The 19,028-nt window shown below is 44.7% G+C and overlaps 1 protein-coding gene across 11 annotated transcripts in view; it reads right to left on the reverse strand.

Moving 5' to 3' along the window:
* Window positions 1-10,697: 10,697 nt before the first annotated feature.
* nrxn1a (neurexin 1a) overlaps window positions 10,698-19,028 on the reverse strand; it is an 82,711-nt gene continuing 74,380 nt past the window's right edge. For all 11 annotated transcript variants that reach the window (XM_050059999.1, XM_050060004.1, XM_050059995.1 and 8 more), the window contains 2 exons: window positions 14,984-15,062; window positions 10,698-13,369 (listed from right to left, as the gene is read on the reverse strand). In XM_050059999.1, the coding sequence (XP_049915956.1) occupies window positions 13,068-13,369; window positions 14,984-15,062 (381 nt within the window). In that variant the 3' untranslated portion in view covers window positions 10,698-13,067. The remainder of the gene's footprint in view (window positions 13,370-14,983; window positions 15,063-19,028) is intronic.

Consider the following 19,028-nt stretch of genomic DNA (forward strand, 5'->3'; position numbering starts at 1 on the left):
CAGGGACAACAGCAACATTTAACAAAGGTAACGTTACAAAATTCGGCTCCATTACAACTCACAAGGTTCACTGACAAAACAACTGTCTTATACTAAACACGTTCTCCAAACAAATACAACATGCTAATGTTATTAGCACAAGTCTATGGCATTTTACATTGTATAAATTAGCCAGCACAAGTCTATGGCATTTTACATTGTATAAATTAGCCTAGTGACGAGCGCAGATTTCCTCTGCTCATATGAAGCCAGGATAAATCACACACAAGACTTAAAATGCTATTTTTGTGGAGGCTTTATTGTCTTCACAATTTATTGTTTCTTATCTGTGAAATTAAAGTAAATAAAAGCTTTGTTTCCACTGAGGGAAATGGTTTCAGCTTACAGAAATAGACAGGAGGTCTGCGTTGCTGCAATCTGTAGTTACATTTCTGGGGAGGTGCACGTCAGGCTACGGCGCAGGCTCCATTTTGACGCAGAGCCTACAGTGTCGATTCAACGCAGAAATATAAATTCCACCTAACTGAATTAAGCCACTGATGAAGATAGAGTGAGAAGAAATGTCGTTACTAATGATAAAATTTTTGTACAATACTAACGTGATATTTCCCCTCGCTGTGTGCAGGCTGGTTTTTATTTTGAGTCTGAGATTATTTCTGAGAAGACTTGATCCAGGATCAGCGAGCCAGGACCCGTTCCAGGGATGCAAGAAGAGGATCCGGCCTAGTTTGCCACAATGCCAGGAGTGACATCAACCTCACTTCAGGACAGATAAACATGTGAGATCTTAACAAACACACTACCCGGGTAGCAACGACAACATTGACACACCACACACCTGAACTGAGGATAACTGAAGTGAACTGCGGAGGACTGAACTGTTTAACAGACTGACAAACAAGGACTGAGAAAACAGCATCTGTGCTGTAGGAGCATGTTGGGTTAAATGTGTATTCTTTCACCTCTTATTAGCCGTGTGTCATTTGCTCCTGAGTGGAAACCTAGATGAGATACGCCCTAACACCATAAAAGATCTTAGTTCTCTCACTGTGTTACATAATTAAGTAATTTATTACTTTCTTTGATATTTTTGTCGTAAACAGGCATGCATGATGATTGTTGGGTAACATGTATGTTAATGTTGCCTATTAAGTCTCTATTTGATCATTGACAAGACGATACAACAAAAATTATGTTCATCTGGCTTTTGTACAAGCAGTTGCGTGTGCGCCCCACAACTAGTAACTAGCAGCCCTTGGTATTTTTCCAGCTTCTCATGTTCCTTCTTCCTGATGTTGCTGTCGCTCTGGATTGCTACATCTATCAAGTGCCTTCTTCTGTTGTTTGTCCATCAACACAATGTTCGATTGCTCAGCCATCACCAGTTTGTCAGTCTGAATCTGAAGTCCCACAGGATCTTAGCTCGGTCACTCTCAACCACCTTAGGAGGAGTCTTCCATTCTGACCTTGGGACTTCCAGCCCATACTCAGTGCCGATGCTCCTGTACACTATGCCAGCCACTTGGTTATGGCGTCCCATGTACGTCCCATGTGCTGAACTGTCTCAGGAGCATCTTTGCACAGCCTGCACCTGGGGTCCTGTCTGCTGTGGCAGACCCCTGCTTCCTACTAAGTGGCTGTTCTTGTGCTGCCATGATTAGTGCTTCTATCTTTCAGTCCGGCCTTTTTCAGCCAATGGTAGGATTTCTTGATGTCAGCCACGTCTTCAATCTGTCCGTGGTACATGCTGTGCAGTGGCTTGGTTCATCCTCTTCTGCATTCACAGGTTTCTGCTGCCTGAGGCGTTCACTCAGCAGCTCATCTCTGGGGGCCATCTTCCTGATGTATTCCGGGATCTTGGTTGTTTCGTCCTGGACAGTGGCTCTGATGCTCACCAGTCCTCGGCCTCCCTCGTTCCGCTTAGTGTACAGGTGTCTCAGGGTGCTTGGGATGTACAAAGACCAACATAAAATTACAGTAGGTTTGAAGTGAAAAGTTATATTTCAGTTTTTCTTGTTTTCTTTCTTTCTGTCTTTTTTATAATGGCAAGTAAATCTGTATTAATAACAGTTTGGAGTCAGTAATACAGACAGTAGGGAGTGTGTTATTTCTGGCCGACTGCCTTCTTTTTAGCTTCAAAGTCATGTCAACAAACGATCAAAAAAAGGATAATTATGTGGAACAGGTGTGAATCTGTTTTGTCTCCTGTCTCATATTGGTGTTGAAAGATGAGCACACGTTGATAGCGATGGACATAATATTCCTTTCTACTGCACTCCCCACACGTCAGCAGGACAGCCAGCTTGCAAGGACGCTCTCTCTGCGTGCGCGCACACACACACACACACACACACACACACTTATGTAACAAACAAATCCTTCTTCTCTTTTATTTTTTACATTTTCCCTTTTATACATGTTCGGTTTCTACTTTCAACACATTTTCTCTTGTATGAAACATTGCTGTGTGTGTTATACAGTTCATGTGGATGTCTTTATGATTTATTCCAAAGCAGGGAGAAAAACGCAGCCTTGAGCTCCTGACATGACCACACAGACACACACACACACACGCACACGCACACGCACACGCACACACACTCTCCCACAGTTTTGGTAATACACAAGGCAAGACAGAAACAGAAGGAGAGAGAGAAAGATGGGAAGATAGTCAGAGTCTGGCAAATGCAGCTGCACAAAGGAGTGAAAACGAAGGACTGAGGAAGAGGAAGATCCGTGGCATCTGTGTGCATGTGTGTGTATTTGATATGAATTTGTTGAATAATCTTTTGCTGACTGTTCTGCACCTGTACAGGGGAGGTGAGGATGAAAATACTGAGTCGTCTTTAACTCTGCAAACAGACGGCAAATTGATGCATAAAAGCGTCAATAGACTTTATGTCACAGGATAGTTTTACTTGTCAACTATTATGATTGACCATGCACGCTCTCCACACCCCTGCTCGTGATCGAAATTAGAATCAGCTTTATCGGCTAAGTGTTTGTGCACACACAAGGAATTTGACCCTGGTGTTTAAGAATCAAATATACTGTACATACACGAATAGACATACAGCAAAAAACAAGAACAACAAAGCAGAAGAGGGTGAACATAAACACTTGACAGGTAAAGTAAATAACATTAGTCACCATGCTACAATGCAATGTTCTGCTGGGAAGCTGTGGGCTTTGCATTCATGTGGACGCCACTTGACACGCGCCACCCACCCAAACATCATTACAGACCAAGTACACCCCCTCATGGCAACGGCATTCCCCTATGGCACCCCCCTCCCCCCCAATACGCCATGCTACACCACATGCCACGCAAGGAATGTGACAAAGAGCTCAAGGTGCCGACCTAGCCTCCAAACTCCCCAGATTCCAGTCTGATCAAGCATCCGTGGGACGTGCCACTGCCATCAGGGAGTGCCATCGTCATTAGGGGGTGTAAAGTGTTTCGAATCCACATGGTGCTGGAATAAATATAGGATGATAAATGTAACAGGTTGCCTACATGCATGAGGTAGGTGGATATGACACAGCGTATAGCCTACAGCAGGGTTGGATTATGCTCGGCGGATATTTACATAGAAAAAGAACTAGGGAGCGCAGATCCGTGGCTGCCATCTGTGGTGCTATCTTGGATGTTTTGTGTCAATGTGCATATTCAGTCACTGGGATGGCTTTACTGGGCCACTGTGTTAAAGGAATACTTCACCTGCAGAATGACCATTTATATATCAGTTACTCACCATGTGTGACTTTGAATTTGTGATACTCCATGGTGAGCGGAGCGTCCAATAATAAGGTCAGCATTCTTCACGAATTAAGTAAGGATACTTTGACCACTATTCAGATAAGTGGCTCTACAACCTGAGCCACCACTGCCTAATTAAGGTGAACCAGGTTCAGCAAAATATCAGTTTACAAAGGCAGCATGGTGGTGCAGTGGTTAGCATTGTCGCCTCACAGGAAGAAGGTTTCTGGGGTGGGGGTTTGAACTAGAGTTTGCATGTTCTCCCTGTGTCAGCATGGGTTTTCTCCGGCTACTCCGGCTTTGTCCCAAAGACATGCAGGTTAATTGGTGACTCTGAATTACCCGTAGGTGTGAATGTGAATGTGAGTGTGAATGGTTGTCTGTCTCTATAGCCCCTTTTACACTGCTAGATTTTCCGCAAATGTTGGGCCGTTTTGCCGGCAAGCTGCGAGTGTTTAGACACACAGAGCCGGATTGGCGAGTTGATCCAAGGTGCCCAATTTTCCGCCTTGTAGGGTAGACATATTGGCGGAACCTTTTTGGTTTAAAAAGAACGGGGCGCCCTTCCACCACGGGAGGGGCTGTTGATGACTTGTGGGAGGAGCTGTTGATGACCCCGCACGTGCGACCCACTGGCGGTGGACTAACAGGAAACAGCTGAGCTGATAGCAGGAATTAGCGAGCAGCTAGTAGCAAGAGGGAAACGCAAACCTGACAGACACTGTAAAGATGAGCAACTGGGGAGACAAGGAATTGCGCGCCCTCCTTGCCCTCGCAAACGACTTAAAACGACTTACGAGAGAATCGCCGAAGGACTGACCAGCCATGGCTTTCCTCCCACGTCACTGTTTACGTCACACGCTGAGCTACACGTTTTGTTACTTGCTCACGCCCCCTATTGCCCCGACAAAGGCACATTCTGTATAAACAAAAGTAGGCAGGCGGCATTTTGCTGTGCTCCCCGATTTTGTTTTTATACTGCCAATGCTGAAAGAAGACTCATTGGGCTTTCCTGCAAATTTGCACAATTCCTGTTTAAAAAGGGCTTATGTGTCAGCCCTGTGTGTACCCCGCCTCTCGCCAAGCATCCCCCAACAGGATAAGTGGTTACGGAAAATGAAGAAATGCATCAGTTTACAAACTCTTACACAACTCAAGAAGTATAATCCAAGTCAAATTTATCCAGTTGTATGCTCAGTACTTCCCAAACACTGGCATTTTTGCTTATATGTTACGATTTAAAACATGTAAGTATAAACGGTCTCATGCACAGCTGAGTAGTGTTCCAGGGGCAGGCACATGCGTTTATACTCTGTTTAAGCTGCCGTGTGGTCAGGCATGTGGTCAGGGTGTGCCACTCATAGGCAGAAGTGTTTTATATTGTAACGTTTTGGGAAGTACTGAACATACAACTGATTACATGAGACTTGGATTATACTACATGAGTTGTGTGAGAGTTTGTAAACTGATGTTTTGATAAAGTTTCGGAGATTGTTTGCCTTTTTTGGATTTTTTGTTCACTGTGGAGGCATGCGAAATAAAGTATTCTTCACATATTTAATGTAAAATGGTGAGTAACTGATATACAAATGGTCATTTTGAGGCCATATTTACACGAAAACGATCAGCTCAAAACAGAATCGTTTCTCGTTTTTTCTTTGTGAAAAAAGTTACGTGTTCAGAAGTCAATGTTTTGATAACAATCGCTGTGCACACTGATCTGCAAAAATGACCAAAAACACTGTAGTATACATGCCACACCAGTAGTTGGCGGTGTGACTTTGTGATGAAACAACACGGGCCTGCACACATGCGCTTCCTTCTACAGAGCGGTGATGTATATACAAACAAAATGGCAAATGCACGAACGTTTGTCTGGACAGACGACAAGGTGGAGTTGATACAGTAAATCTACACTTTGCTGGAGAAGCGTTGATAAATTCAACAGGGTGAGCAGCACAAACAGAGCTCGGGAGTCCGCCATTGTTGTTGTGATGGCCGACTTTCTCGGATTTCTTTTTCATGACAGCATACCTCTAAAACTTATGACCACCGTTTTGCAGAGTTGTGTTTGCTGGTATGCAGTGAACATTACAGTGTTAATGGGCTGCTGGTGAGGGTGTGTTCAATCTGTTAAAGTGAATGTTGGAGGTGTATGTTGGCATGAGGTAACTGATTGGCTCTGAAGTTGTGTCTTATTTACCCCATGAATATAGCAGGGCAGTGTCTTTATCTTAGCTGGCTGTGGTCAAGGACAGCACATTGGCAGATGGCTACAGCTGAACACGAGACTTCTGAGCACAGACTGTTCAGCAAAAGACAAAAAGAAAGTAAGAAAAAAAGAAAGACAAACAGTGAGAGAACAAGACAGCGAGACTTGGGAGGTGTTTATTGAAATAGCAGGTCCTCGTAGCTTCTCTCACCTGAGGATGCGAGCTCAACCCTGCAGTCTCAGGGATCTTTCATCCGGCAAACAGCAACTCTGCAGAGACTTATACCGCTCACTGCACTGAGTCATACTTCAAAGCCCTGTGTGGTGTGTGCGAGGGGGTATTTATGTGTGTCTACTGTCCCAGTTAGACACAGCGGGACTTGGAAGAAAAGGTGCTACTTTCCTTTCTTTGATGAAGCAAGAGGTGAAGGGATTAGGAGGAAATGTGTGGGAACCTGCAACGTGTAGATAGTTTGTTTGAAGCAGATAGTTAAAGGCATATTCACACATTTTGGGAAATACGCTGATTCGCTGTCTGGGGGAGATGTAAAGATCAATACAGCTTTCATGTGGCTGTTAATGTGAAGCTACAGCCAGCAAATGGTTAGCGTAGCTTAACAGGGAAAACGGTTAGCCTGGCTCTGCAGCAAACCTTTTATTTATTTTTATTTTTTTTTATCGATTAAGCTACATATGATTTAAACCTCTAATGGAACCCAAGAGAGCATTCAAATATTGAATTATATTTGTGATACTTTTTTATTCACATTTTATTGTGCAATTATGTGCATCATAGAAAATCTGCACCGTATTGGATTTTTGTTTCCCTCAGCTCCTTAGTGAGTCCATGACCAACTCAAGGGGTCACTGATAGTTCAGACATGTCCGTAATAACGGCAGGACAGACAAGAGTGATCGCTGTAAAAATTCAGAATTTTATGGATTTGGGTGTTATGATGATGTAAATTTTCACGGGACCTGTGTTTTTTCTGTGCTGAGAAGGTCATCATCATTAACAAAATTTAAATCACAAAGATATCAATGTCTAATAGCAACTGCTGCAGTAGATGCCAGTTTGTCTTAGAATATGGAAAGTAAACCTCAGGAACAAGTTGCAGTTTGATGCACCCATTTCAAATGTTATCACTCGGTTAAATGGCCTTATCAATGGTAATCAGCCTTGTGTGGGTTAGAAGGGGCCTGCTATGCCTACAAGTAGCTTTAGAAGGTCATTATCAGCCCAGTAAATGGCCACTATCACTTGACATCAGGAGCAATTTTGTCATAAAAAAGATTATAGTTTGGGTTAAAAGATGTACATTTGTGACGTGACAAGTTTACTTACCTCAGTTAAAACAAGTCAACGTTGACTTTTGGTTTCAAACTGGACATGAACCCTCATCTCCTGGGTGAAAGTCCTGTGTTTGTTTGACCAATAGACCCTTTTAGGGCCACCGTCACAATGATGACATTTCATTAGCTGGAGGCAAAATACCGTTGCCCCCACAGGGCTGTAGGCTACATAGGAGTCTTAAAATGTCATCTTGTTGTGTTATTGGGAGCCAGAATAGAAGGAGTAATGGCTCAAAACTTAAATTTTATAGCATACCATCCGCCACTGACTGTCAACAAAAACAAAGACAACCATGGTTAAAAGTGATAAGACGTGCAAACGTTAGCTTCAATAGCAAAACAAACTGGAGGAAACCGTTCAAGTGTCGTCCTCTGTTGTAAGATTGGCACAGTAATCAACCACAAAGCTTCCTGTGACATCATCCATCCACTGAGTGAGAGCAGACGGGTCAGCCAGTCTGGTCCCATTGGTCATTGTTTACTTATTCAAGTAACACTCGTGGTCCCGGAGAGTTAGTGACCTGACATGGTGCGTTTGTAAATTCAGTCTGACGCTCTACATTAAAATGAGAGCCCTGTTGGTCAAAGAAACTGAGCTTTATATTCTATATGAATTAACAAACCATTAAGTTTATCACACATTCACTCCACTCGGTGCTCTGCTGCTCCGTCTCCTCAGACAGCGTGCCCAGAGTGCGGTGCTCTGAATAACCGAACGGTAAATTCCGATAGTGCTCCGAATTTACCAACGGTCCAGTTTGTGCCACAGTGCGCTCCAACTCTCAGAATGAGTATTTCTGAATGGACCACTCACATCATCTTCCTTCCAAAACAAGCCAACAGAACTTCCTAACTAGCGCTAGCTAATGTCTGTGGAGAACTGTTTTGCCTCCGGCTAAGCCCCATCCACCAAAAAATGTCATACTGTTTACTAACAGTAACAGTAAATACACCACATCAGCATCTCCTCCCCCTGCAGATTTTCCTCACAGATTGTATAAAATAATGGACAAAGCTAGAGTTTGGCATTTCTTCTCTTGTGTTTCGCATTTAGTCTGTCGCCACTTGTTTTTTTTTGAGCCAGAGGTGACCATATTTGGATGAGAGGTTGGAGCTGTGGAGGAGTGAAGGGTGGATCTGACTCACAGACAGCCTGTCACTGAAGCAGCCCCACCGGTAATCATGCATAACTTAAGTCTTAATAAAATGTAAACAGATGACTAATATAAAAATACAACCCCTGTACAGTCAAATTAGCTTTGGAGACCAAAACTCTTATTTGTACCATGCTGTTTATTTCTGCTGTAAAGTTGGCCATCTTATCATGGGGGTCTATGAGGATTGATGTACTTCTGGAGCCAGCCTCAAGTGGCCGTTAGAGGAACTGCAGTTTCTGACGCTTTCACGTTGGTTTCATTTTCTGGCCTGCAGGCTGCCGCTTTATTTATACACTCCTTATACTAACATTACACTCACTTCTGCTGTCTCTCCCATCATAATTGTTACGGCAACTAGAGGTTGAGGCTGGTAACCACCGATAACGGCCATTTAATTGAGTGACAACATTCAAAGTGGGTGGTTTTTTTTAGACCAATGGAAGGAAATGCTGAGTAACAGATTGCATTCAGTCATAGTAATAGGACAGAGGCTACTCAGTTTACAATCACAGCCAAAAAATCATGTTGAAAAATTACTTAAATGATGTTGCTGATGATTTTGATCAACTAATCGATTAAACATCATCGCAGCTCTAGTCAAGTTCAGAACTCAGCTAACAGCACCTTTAAATCTCATGTCATATTGTGTTTGTCAATTTGAGTGCAAAATAAGGGTAAAAATGGTAATTCGACACTTCACATTTTCTTGGCACTTTACATTTTCACCATTTCTTGGCTCTGAGGAGTTTCCAGGCAACCACCAAAGAAAAAGTCTGGTATATGAACTCCTGTAAAACTTGTTTGTAATCTTTCGACAAAGCCGAGCTACATTCCCTCATTTACAGTCTTTAAGCTAAGCTAAGCTAACCGGCCGCTCTATCTAAAGCCCAGTTCAGACCAAAGATTCGTGATGACACAAAACCATTTTAGAACCTCGCAAAGAAAAGTTGCAGCGGTGTGACCTAGTCGCTCTGAGCTTGACTCAAGCCGGCTGATGGTGTCACCTCCAACTCCGCTGGTCAAATCGCTGGCGGCTGGTTTTAGAACATAAAGCACGTCACCTGTTTCAACAGCCAACTGGGTTGTAGTGAAATCCGCCGGTAAAGCCCTCTGTTTCCATCCTCACGGTGTCCAGTTGTCGGACGCTGGGTTGCTGCTGCTGCTCGCTGCATGTGCTTATGCCCCCTCACACACACGTTCTCACTGACTGATTAATTGGCGCTGGTTATTTATATGATTGTGGTGTATTTATTATGAATACAGTCCATCTGATACTCGCTTTGTTTCTGTTTTTTGCTGTTGCATCGCAACTACAAATGCAGCTGTAGCCAGTATTTCACTATCACTATCCTCATTCATATTTTAAGAAGCTACAAATTATATTCAGCCACAAAATGAGCCTGAAAAGCTTCAAACAGAGCGGAGGTACAGAGAGTTGTTGCGTAGAGATGATACACCATCTTATCTAGTTGCATTGGTGTGAACCAGCAGGTTTTAAGAATGTTTAAAATGGCACATCGCAAGTAGTTGCCTGTTTCAACTCATCTCGTAGGGAATCTTTGGTCTGAACTGGAGTTAACAGGCACGAGAACATTGTCCATCTCCTCGTTTAACTCCCCAGCTGGAATCTGTATTCGTGAAACTGTATCACTGTGCAGAAGGAAGCGTGCATCACCTAGCAACACTTACAGCTCAGCCGAGGAGGACGCATTAATGTTTACATCTCACGATATCACAGGCATGAGTCTCTCGTCCATGAGTAGATGCGGTGATGCAGTTAGCGGGTGCAGTTCATCAGAAAGAAAATAGTTCCTACATGAAACTGCTCACAACAAGGTCTGTGGATTATCTTGAGTAACGTGATTTCTGGAAAGAGACATTGCTGTTGAGTTTTTCAAATGTATTTTTTCGGCGCTTTGAGCACCACAAATCAAGTGCCATCTAGTTCCATTATATTGGAGAGAAAGCAGGACATGTCTATTGCTGATGTCTCCAACACTCGGCAACTCACACCAAAACAATCCAAACTGATAATTAACACTACAGGTAAGAGGGAAAATATGTGTTTTTCATTTTAGGATGAACTGTCCCTTTAACATTTGACCCCTAACACACTATGAGATACTTTTAATTTGTCCTAATTGGCCACCGGTCTGCTCTTGTGGCCGACGCGGCGCAAAAACCAACAAACAAACGCACTCCAGGCTCACTTGGGTAATATTTTATTTACTCATTAATCTTCAAAACTATTTTTCATAATAAATTTCCACTTTATGTTCATCAAAGAACCGTAACAATAAAAATAAAAGTAAATACTGTAGAAAAATTGTACATATAGAAAATAAACATGGTTAATGAACACCTAGATGTAGAATCCCATTGGTTGAGACACCTCCTTTGTTTCAGATGGCAACACAACAGAGAGAGAGAGAGGGGAAAGAAAGCGATAGACACAGAGGAGGGCGGAGAGGGAAACATACTAAACAAGGGGAAAACAAGAGAAGGGAGGAAAAGGAGGTCAAGGCCAGTTAAGGATGGAGAGAATAAGGGAAAATGTTAAGTTAATTTTATACTTTGAGATCTCACACAGTCCTTTTCATGTCCTTTCTTGCCCTGGTCGTTTTGCATGCATCTGACTGGTTGGAAGAACTGGGAGGGGCTTGTTCATGTCATGGCACTGTTTGTATTGATATATCATGGAGCTACAATTCTTGAGCTGCAGAGGGCTGCGAAAGTCCATAAACAGATACTGTAGCCCATCGGAAACCCATCTGTCTGTCGTGTATTGGTCATGTCATGAGCATTGATAAATCAGTCAACCAATAGCATGAAGACAAAAGGACGCAAAGAGAGAAAAAGGAGAGCCAATGAAATCAAAGCAACTCAGGTTGTCATATAGTCAATGGCATCATGAACTGGACTTTTCTATCTATTAGCAACACATGGTAACATTTACTTTGTTCTGTTTTTGATTCTTTTCCTCGGCTGGTTTTTGCTATCAAAAGGTGGTTGGTTAGAGCAGGTATAGTGGGCGTGGCCTATAAGACATGAGGCTAGAAAACAGGATGCGGCCTGTGGTGGGCGCACACATCCAGGCGTTGCTCTGGAGTTACAACCCGCAACAACCCCCCTTCCTCCTCCTCCTCCTCTTCCTCCTCTTCCTCCTCCCACAAACAAACCCTACCACCTCTGGACTTAGTGGGACACGCCACCACTTCACGGCACAGCTCAGAGACTCAGGCATGCAGCACACACTCGAGATGGTCACACTTTTGTCAATGAGGATTTGAACTGAGAGTCGATTCAGAGATTAAATCATGGTTGAATCCCATAGACTGAAAAACCATTTGTACTTAGGGAATACTTCAAGCCAAGGTTTATGATGGTGGTGCGTCACGGTGTAACCTCTGGAGTTTCAACGCGGTATAAATCACACGGAGTAAGATAATTCACGTGCAATAAGACCCCCCCTCCCTTCCCCAAAGAGTCTATACTGCCCGAATGTTCTTCATATTCATCATTATCATTGCCATAACAATTATCATAATGGTCGTTTTCACCATTGTCTTCTTGTATAGTCTTCAGTGTCAGTTATGAAGATATGGTGGGTCTTTAGCATTGCAGGTACGTGTATGTCTGCATGTGTTTATATTTTTGTGTGTGTGCATGTGTGCTGTATGTATGTGTGTGTGTGTGTGACACCGCAGTCATGCGCGACTGGTGTCTGTAGGTAGCATCTGAAGTCTCAAGTATCCTGTCCAGGAAAATATCTCTCCGCTGATTCCAACTTTGTGATTTACAGGGTGCTGTAAAACGTCAGCACCGCAGCCCGTCCGTTAAATCAACGGCACCAGCCCTGCCTCTGCCTGTTCACTCGTAATTCACCGTCTCTATGGCTACACCCTGATTTCCTGTCCTGTTGCTCGGCGTCACACTTGGACCGTCGGGTGTGCTTGTTTCTTCAGCATCCTCAGTGCGTCATCGTGTCCCGTCTGCTAACAGGGAGGAAGGCCAAAGAAGCTTGGAAGAGACACTTAGTGCTTGTCTTGGTGCTTTTACATCATCTTTGTTCTGGTGCTCTGCCCCCTTGCTCAACACACTCAGTCTGCCATGTGCTTCACTTAAAAGCCTTCCTTGACCTCTGTGAGTCCAACAGGAGAGGTCCCGCTGTGGCAGGGGTCTTTTTTTTATCTGGCTGGCCCCAAAATGGTTCTTAACTGGGAGTTGAACTGGTGCTTTTTTAAATCATTTGGAATGGTGTTTATGTTCATAAAACAAGCCTCTCTCAGAGGCTCTGCTCATTGGTAAATACTGTACAATAAGGGTCCATGCCCTTGGGCCAGTCTGTATGTGTGTGTGTATGTTTGTGCTTAAATGTATGTGTGCTTGAGTGTGTATATGTTTGTGCTTGCCAGCATGTGTGCAGATGTGATTATTGGAGAGTAAACATTAACATCAGCATGTCTATGTCGGTGTGTATTGTACGTGTGTATCTTTTTTTTTTGAGAATATATCTATTTATGTACATATACCGTTATATATAAAGGTGTATGCGTATATGTCTGTGTGTCGGACGTCTTCCGCCTCAGACGTAGTACTCCTTGTCTTTGTTCTTCTTGTTCTTGGAGATCTTGGCGATCCCCAGCGGCTTGTCCTTGGCGCTGCCGTTGGGCTGTGTGGCTGAGTTACTGATGTAGTTGCGGCTCTCGTCCACGTGGTAGGAGCCCTCGTCACGGTTGCGGTACTTGTACATGGCGTAGAGGAGGATGAGGATGCAGAGGGCTGCGGCCGCCACAATGCCCACCACCATACCTGTGGTGCTGCTGCTCTCTCGGACCACCTCAGACGGACCTGGGAACACTTTCACCTCCGGGAGGGGAGGGCGGGCTGTAAGGAGAGAGGGGGAGCCATGTGATGTTACATTACAGTTTACTGCGCACATTATTAATTTGTTTTACATGTCAAGGCGATGGGTGGAGGGCTGGAGCATGAAGATATAATGCATCATCATGATGAATTATGAATCGACGTGCATTTTGCATAATGCTACATGCTGGCAAGAGAAGGGTGCAGCTTCGAGCCAAAGCTGTTTGCATATTATCACATAATGTGTAAACAGATTACATTACACCGTGTCGAGAGGAGGGCCAGCGCACAGGTGCACACTATATCAGTTTTATTACATACATTTGACACTTTATGGTGTATACAGGCAGCGAGGGCTGCAGTGTGGTGATATACAGACACCATATTAAATGATCGCTGGTTGCATGTGAATTCTTTCGACTGGATGGAGGCGAGGGAGGAGGACAAGAAGGAAAGTTAAAGGAAGGGAAAAAGAGAAGAAACTGCTATAAAAAGAAAGTATGAATAACAAGGGATAAGGGAAGGAGGGGGGACGGAGTACAAGCAGAGTAAGGGATGGAGATGAAGATTGGGGAGTGGATGGAGAGTGTTAGGTAATGCCTGGAGGCAAAAACCTAAGTGGAAATGAAAAATTCATCGTGGCGAGCGACCAAGCGGCAGGAAAAAACTGAGCGATAGTGAGCACGGAGAACAAGAAAACCTCAAAGAGGCAGTGTGATGTGTGTGTTTGTGGGAGCAGGGCTCAACAGTAATGATTGCTCGACTGCAAAACGCCACGTCAGGCTATTAAATCTAGCAACTCACTTGCCTGATCAGGCGAGAGGTAAAAAAAGAATTAAACAGATTGTTTTTTTCTGGAGCTGATGATGGAAGTAGGAGTGAGACATCTTGCTTCCTTCTCATCTGAGCATCATGAAGAATTAGCGGCAGGTAAGACAAAGTTTATGAGCTGAAACAGGAGTTTAGATTTGTAGCGTTAGGGCTCTGAGAAACCAAGCTGACAGTTGGCTGTGAGGCGATGACGGGCTGTCGGGGAGAGTCTGTCGCCCTAGTTTTTGCAGTATGTCCCACACCCTCGGCACTAGTCGACCCTTGTTGGCTTGATTTGGTGATTTCGGAGCCAGCCGGTGAATGAAATTGCTCTGATTGGCAGTTCAGAGCAGTGCATGAGAAGAGAAATGAAAGTAAGGGAAGTAAAAAAGGCTAAAGTCTAAACTACCACTGCCTGCTTGTATAGAGAGGTATTGCTTCTCCGTGCTAGTTGGCTGCTGGCTGTCATCTTTGCAGTGTACTTAGTGTAACTTTATGGCTAAGACACAGGCAACGTAAAGCGACGTCGGCCCTCGTCGCCACTACTTCCTTGATGTCGGGTTGGTGTGGCCAGGCCTTTAGAGGATGAGGGCAAAACTCAAACTATGTGTTGTGCAGTTTGCTGCAAATTTGAGAGCCAATGCGGGTAATCTAGGGTCGTTCTTTATGACAATTAACTTCAGTCTGTGTTGTGTGATAATTGCAAATAAAATAATATATATAGAGGCATGTAAAAATTCACTTCTGGCAACTAGATTTCTGACTCACTTGCCCAAGTAAATAAAAAAGTTAAGATGAAACCCTGAGGTTGAAGGATAGTCTCACCTGAACTGGGGTCACAGGGGTCAATGTCTTCATCATCGCTGGGACACTCAGCTGACGCCACCAGCAGGTCGTCTGCCGACTACGGAGAGAGAAAGAGAGAGAAAAAAAAGGAGGAACATAAACACACGTATATAGACACTGTATCCACAGACAGCCTGCGCTCCACACCCCTTCTGTTTATTTTCTACATGTGTGAGCACACAGCATCAATCCATCGCCCACCCGTTTTCCAGTTTGCCACAAACACTTTTGCCTGTTCTGGCCCCCGGCGATGGCAGGCGGCCAGAACGGGAGTGCCGAGGAGCGAAGAAGAAAGGAGGAGGGAGAGGAGAAATATTGAATCCTGTTTAAAACCACAAGGGGACAGTCAGTTATCGTCTCCTACTCTCTTGACCCTCCCCCTCTTCTTTTTCTCCTCCTCACCTTCCCTCTGTTCTGCTCTCTCCATCTGATACTGGCTGGTGTTCATGTGTGTTGGAGAATGCGCAGTGTGAAGCCAAAGAGAGGACTAAAACCAGTTTTTATTTCATCAAATATTCCAGCTAAGCCCTTGATGGTTCATTAAAATCTCCTTTACTCAACACCTCTCCATAAGCGCCATGTCAATAACCCACTTACATTCAACCTCTAACCTACATCAACCGAGCAATATCTCAACCACCGCTCGCTCGCCGTGCCTCGCTCCCATCTCTGTGGAAAAGGCGCCCTTTTTCCTCTCCATCCTTGCTCCTCCTGTTGCCATGGCAACTCTAAGTTCAGGCTGTTAAAAATGATGGGGAATAAAAAAGAGAGAATGAAAAAAAAAGCACCCTCAGTGGGGACCTGTGCATTGATTTGCCATTCCAGCCAGAGTATGAGGAGCGAGAAGGGGGAGGAGGAGGGAGAGACAGATGGATGGATAAAAGGAATTTTAGGGGGAATCGGGGAGAACGAGAGAGAAAGGAAGACGGGATAGGAGGAGGAGGACTTCAAAGTGCTGCGGTCTTTACTTAACACCGTGCTAATGCGCTCCGCATATTCATGAACTACTGTTAAACATCGCCCGCCTTGACGCTTCGGCATGAGAGATGTGAATGTGTGCGCGTGTGTGTGTTTTTACCACACTGGGCGCTCAGTGCCAGCACTAAATTAAAATTGGATTGTGATGCATTGCAGTAGATGTTAGTAACCCACAGAATAAAGGAGACAGCGGCAGAGCTATAAAAGAGAAGAGCTCTAGAGGCAGATTACAACCAGACCAGAACAGAATCTGAACCAAATCAAAGCACTAAGTGGTCGATGATGTCTGAGCTTAAACCTACAGGCTTTATTTCAAACAGAAATTCATTAAGCTTTTTCTCTGTCCTTGCTTTGTCTATTCCCTCGCCTCTTTGCCTTTGCAAGAACATATATTACATAAGGTTAGAGAAGCAGCCACTATTCATCTGAAAGAAAAAAAAAAGCCCGCACTGGCCTTGCACAGTGTGGTCTTGGTCCTGACAAGTCTACTGTGGTTTAGTTTGGCCTGAAACATATATTAAGTTATTGATGCTTGACTCTGTCTCTTTCCTCCGCTGCCTTTCCAATCAGTTCTGCCCACTGGGCTGTCAAATGCTGCCCGGGTGAGCTTAGCCTCTGGAATTCAGCCAGTCAATAAACCTCTGTGCCTTTGCCAGGATCCAAATAGCACAAGAACCAATCAGCCAGTCGGAAACACATCACCCCTGTCTGTCACTGATCAATGTCGCGCCGCCATGCTTGATTATCGATCCCGAGAAACCTATGTGCCCTCCGCAGGGACAGGTTTTGAATTCCAGCTAAAACAAAAGCAGACAGGTAAATGTAAGAAAGGCCCCTCCCTCTGATCTGTGACACCCCACCCCAACACCCCCCCATCAGCTGACCGCCCCATTCAAGCGGCAAGGTGTCGATTGCACTATTGATCTACCTATCACATGGGAGACAATGAACAAGAGGAGAACTAGAGATGTGCCAAACAAGACTTAAATCACATCAATACACCACAGAAGTTTGCAGAAGAAAGCGATATGTCCTCCGCCCCTCCTTCTGTCCCTCCCTCTTTGTCCCCATCTTTTCATAGTCTATCAACAGAGCATGCTGACATAATGACGGACACAGATGCACAACGATAAGAGGGGGGGAAAGGAGACACAGGAGGGAAGAGACAGGAAGTGAGAGAGCAATGCATGCTTAAAGAGCAAAATCTCTACCTGAGCAGCCGAACAGTGCCAACGACCGTCCATGCCTCCCTGACTGCCTAGTTCACACATAGTAGCTGCACTCTGTCCTCACACACACACTCTTTTGCAGAAGATTCAACAGCTTGTCTGCTGCTCTCACAACTGGAAATCAAGCACACATGTACGTACACAAGCTCTATAACCGCTCCATCTCCCTACTGCTATTTAGACACATTTACACAGGCACACCAAATCAGGCTGAAGTTGGCAGGCTGATGAAGAGATCCTGGCGAGAGAGGAGAGAAGCTAGCTCCACTACTGCAGATGGTGAGATAGACTCATACACCGCCTGCATTAACAGCCTATCACTGGAGCTCAACCACAGAGAGAGAGGGAGGGAGGGAGGGAGGGAGGGAGGAGAGGAGAGGAAGGGGGGGAGGTGATGGGTAAATATGGAAAGCTATGGAAGGAGAGAGAGCAAAGGAGAGTTAGAAGACAGGAAAAGAGGAAAGTGAGCAAGGGAGGAGGGAGAAAGTATCTCCAGAAGATGGATAGCGAGTGAAAGAAAGGCAGGATGGAGAAAAAGATGTGAAAGACAGAGCGAAGGAAATAGCAAGGAAAAAAGACAGGGAGGGTGGATGGGAGATTGATGTTCAGAGGGCTTATGGAAGTGTCTGGGTCAGCTGATTCCTGATAGCCAATCGGGCGCCGCTCTGAGCCTCAGGTTTTCTTCTATCAGTCTTTCCATCAAACACAGGTACACATACACATGAACACACACACACACACACACACACACACACACACGTCCACAGACAGACACCAAACATCAAAACCAAACTCGAGCTCTGTGACTCAGAGCAGCCTCTAGCATCAACACTCACACACACTCACACTCTCTTCTCCTCGCTGGTGCTCAGCTGTCATGCATTATTAATCCCTTCCACTTTTCAACATGCAAAAACAAAAAAAAAACCTCAATAAACCATAGGCTTCAGGAGGAGGCACATAACACACTTCTGCTGCACAAAGTACTGACGGTAAGACTGAGCCCATGGGGCGACTTAAGCACTTCAAAACACACCAAAATATGGGCCGCGTGCACGTGTGTGTGAAATCGATAAATTGCTTGGACCCGAAGCACCTTTGGAAGACATCTCTCACTGCCCCTCCTCTGATGCAATGTGCTGCAATTCAAGCCTATTGTTCTCAATCCACCTGAGTGTTTGTGTGTGTGCGTGCATTCTGTGTTCACGTCGCAAGTGTGTGCTGGTTAAGGCCAGGTTGGTTGCCAGGCAACACTAGGCAGCCTCAATGGAGAGGCTGTAGATTCTTCTTAAACAAGACCAACACACAAACGCAGAGTTTGAGGGCCAGCAGGAGAGGTTTGACTTGCACAGATGAACACACACACACACACACACCGCATCCTATTGAGCATATAGCAGGTCTGACCTAGTTCTCATACAGTGGTATCGACTCTGGTGCACAGCTCCCCGATTTAGCACCGACATCAGCATATCACAAGAGCGGGAATAGTTCGTTTAAAACACATAAACAGGGGAGAGATTGAGAGGTAAAGTGTGAAGACAAGCCCCTGTGACAACGCTGTCACTCTGCAGCGCTATCCATCCAGCGCTCATATCCATTATTGATGCCTGAGGCTTAGCTCACAGCCCTCTGCGTTCTATTATTTATGTCTGAAACAGCTGGCGGTTTATACACAGAGGAGCTATTCTCTATGGGAGTCTGGATGGGAGAGAGAAAGCAAGCAGCGGGTAGTGGGGCTCACTATCTCCATGGCAACTTGTATCATTGGAGAGGAAAAAAAAAATCTTTTTCAGTGCGGCAGGCACAGTTTTATA

This window comes from Epinephelus moara, chromosome 13 (genome assembly GCF_006386435.1).
Source record: "Epinephelus moara isolate mb chromosome 13, YSFRI_EMoa_1.0, whole genome shotgun sequence".
Classification (NCBI taxonomy): domain Eukaryota; kingdom Metazoa; phylum Chordata; class Actinopteri; order Perciformes; family Serranidae; genus Epinephelus; species Epinephelus moara.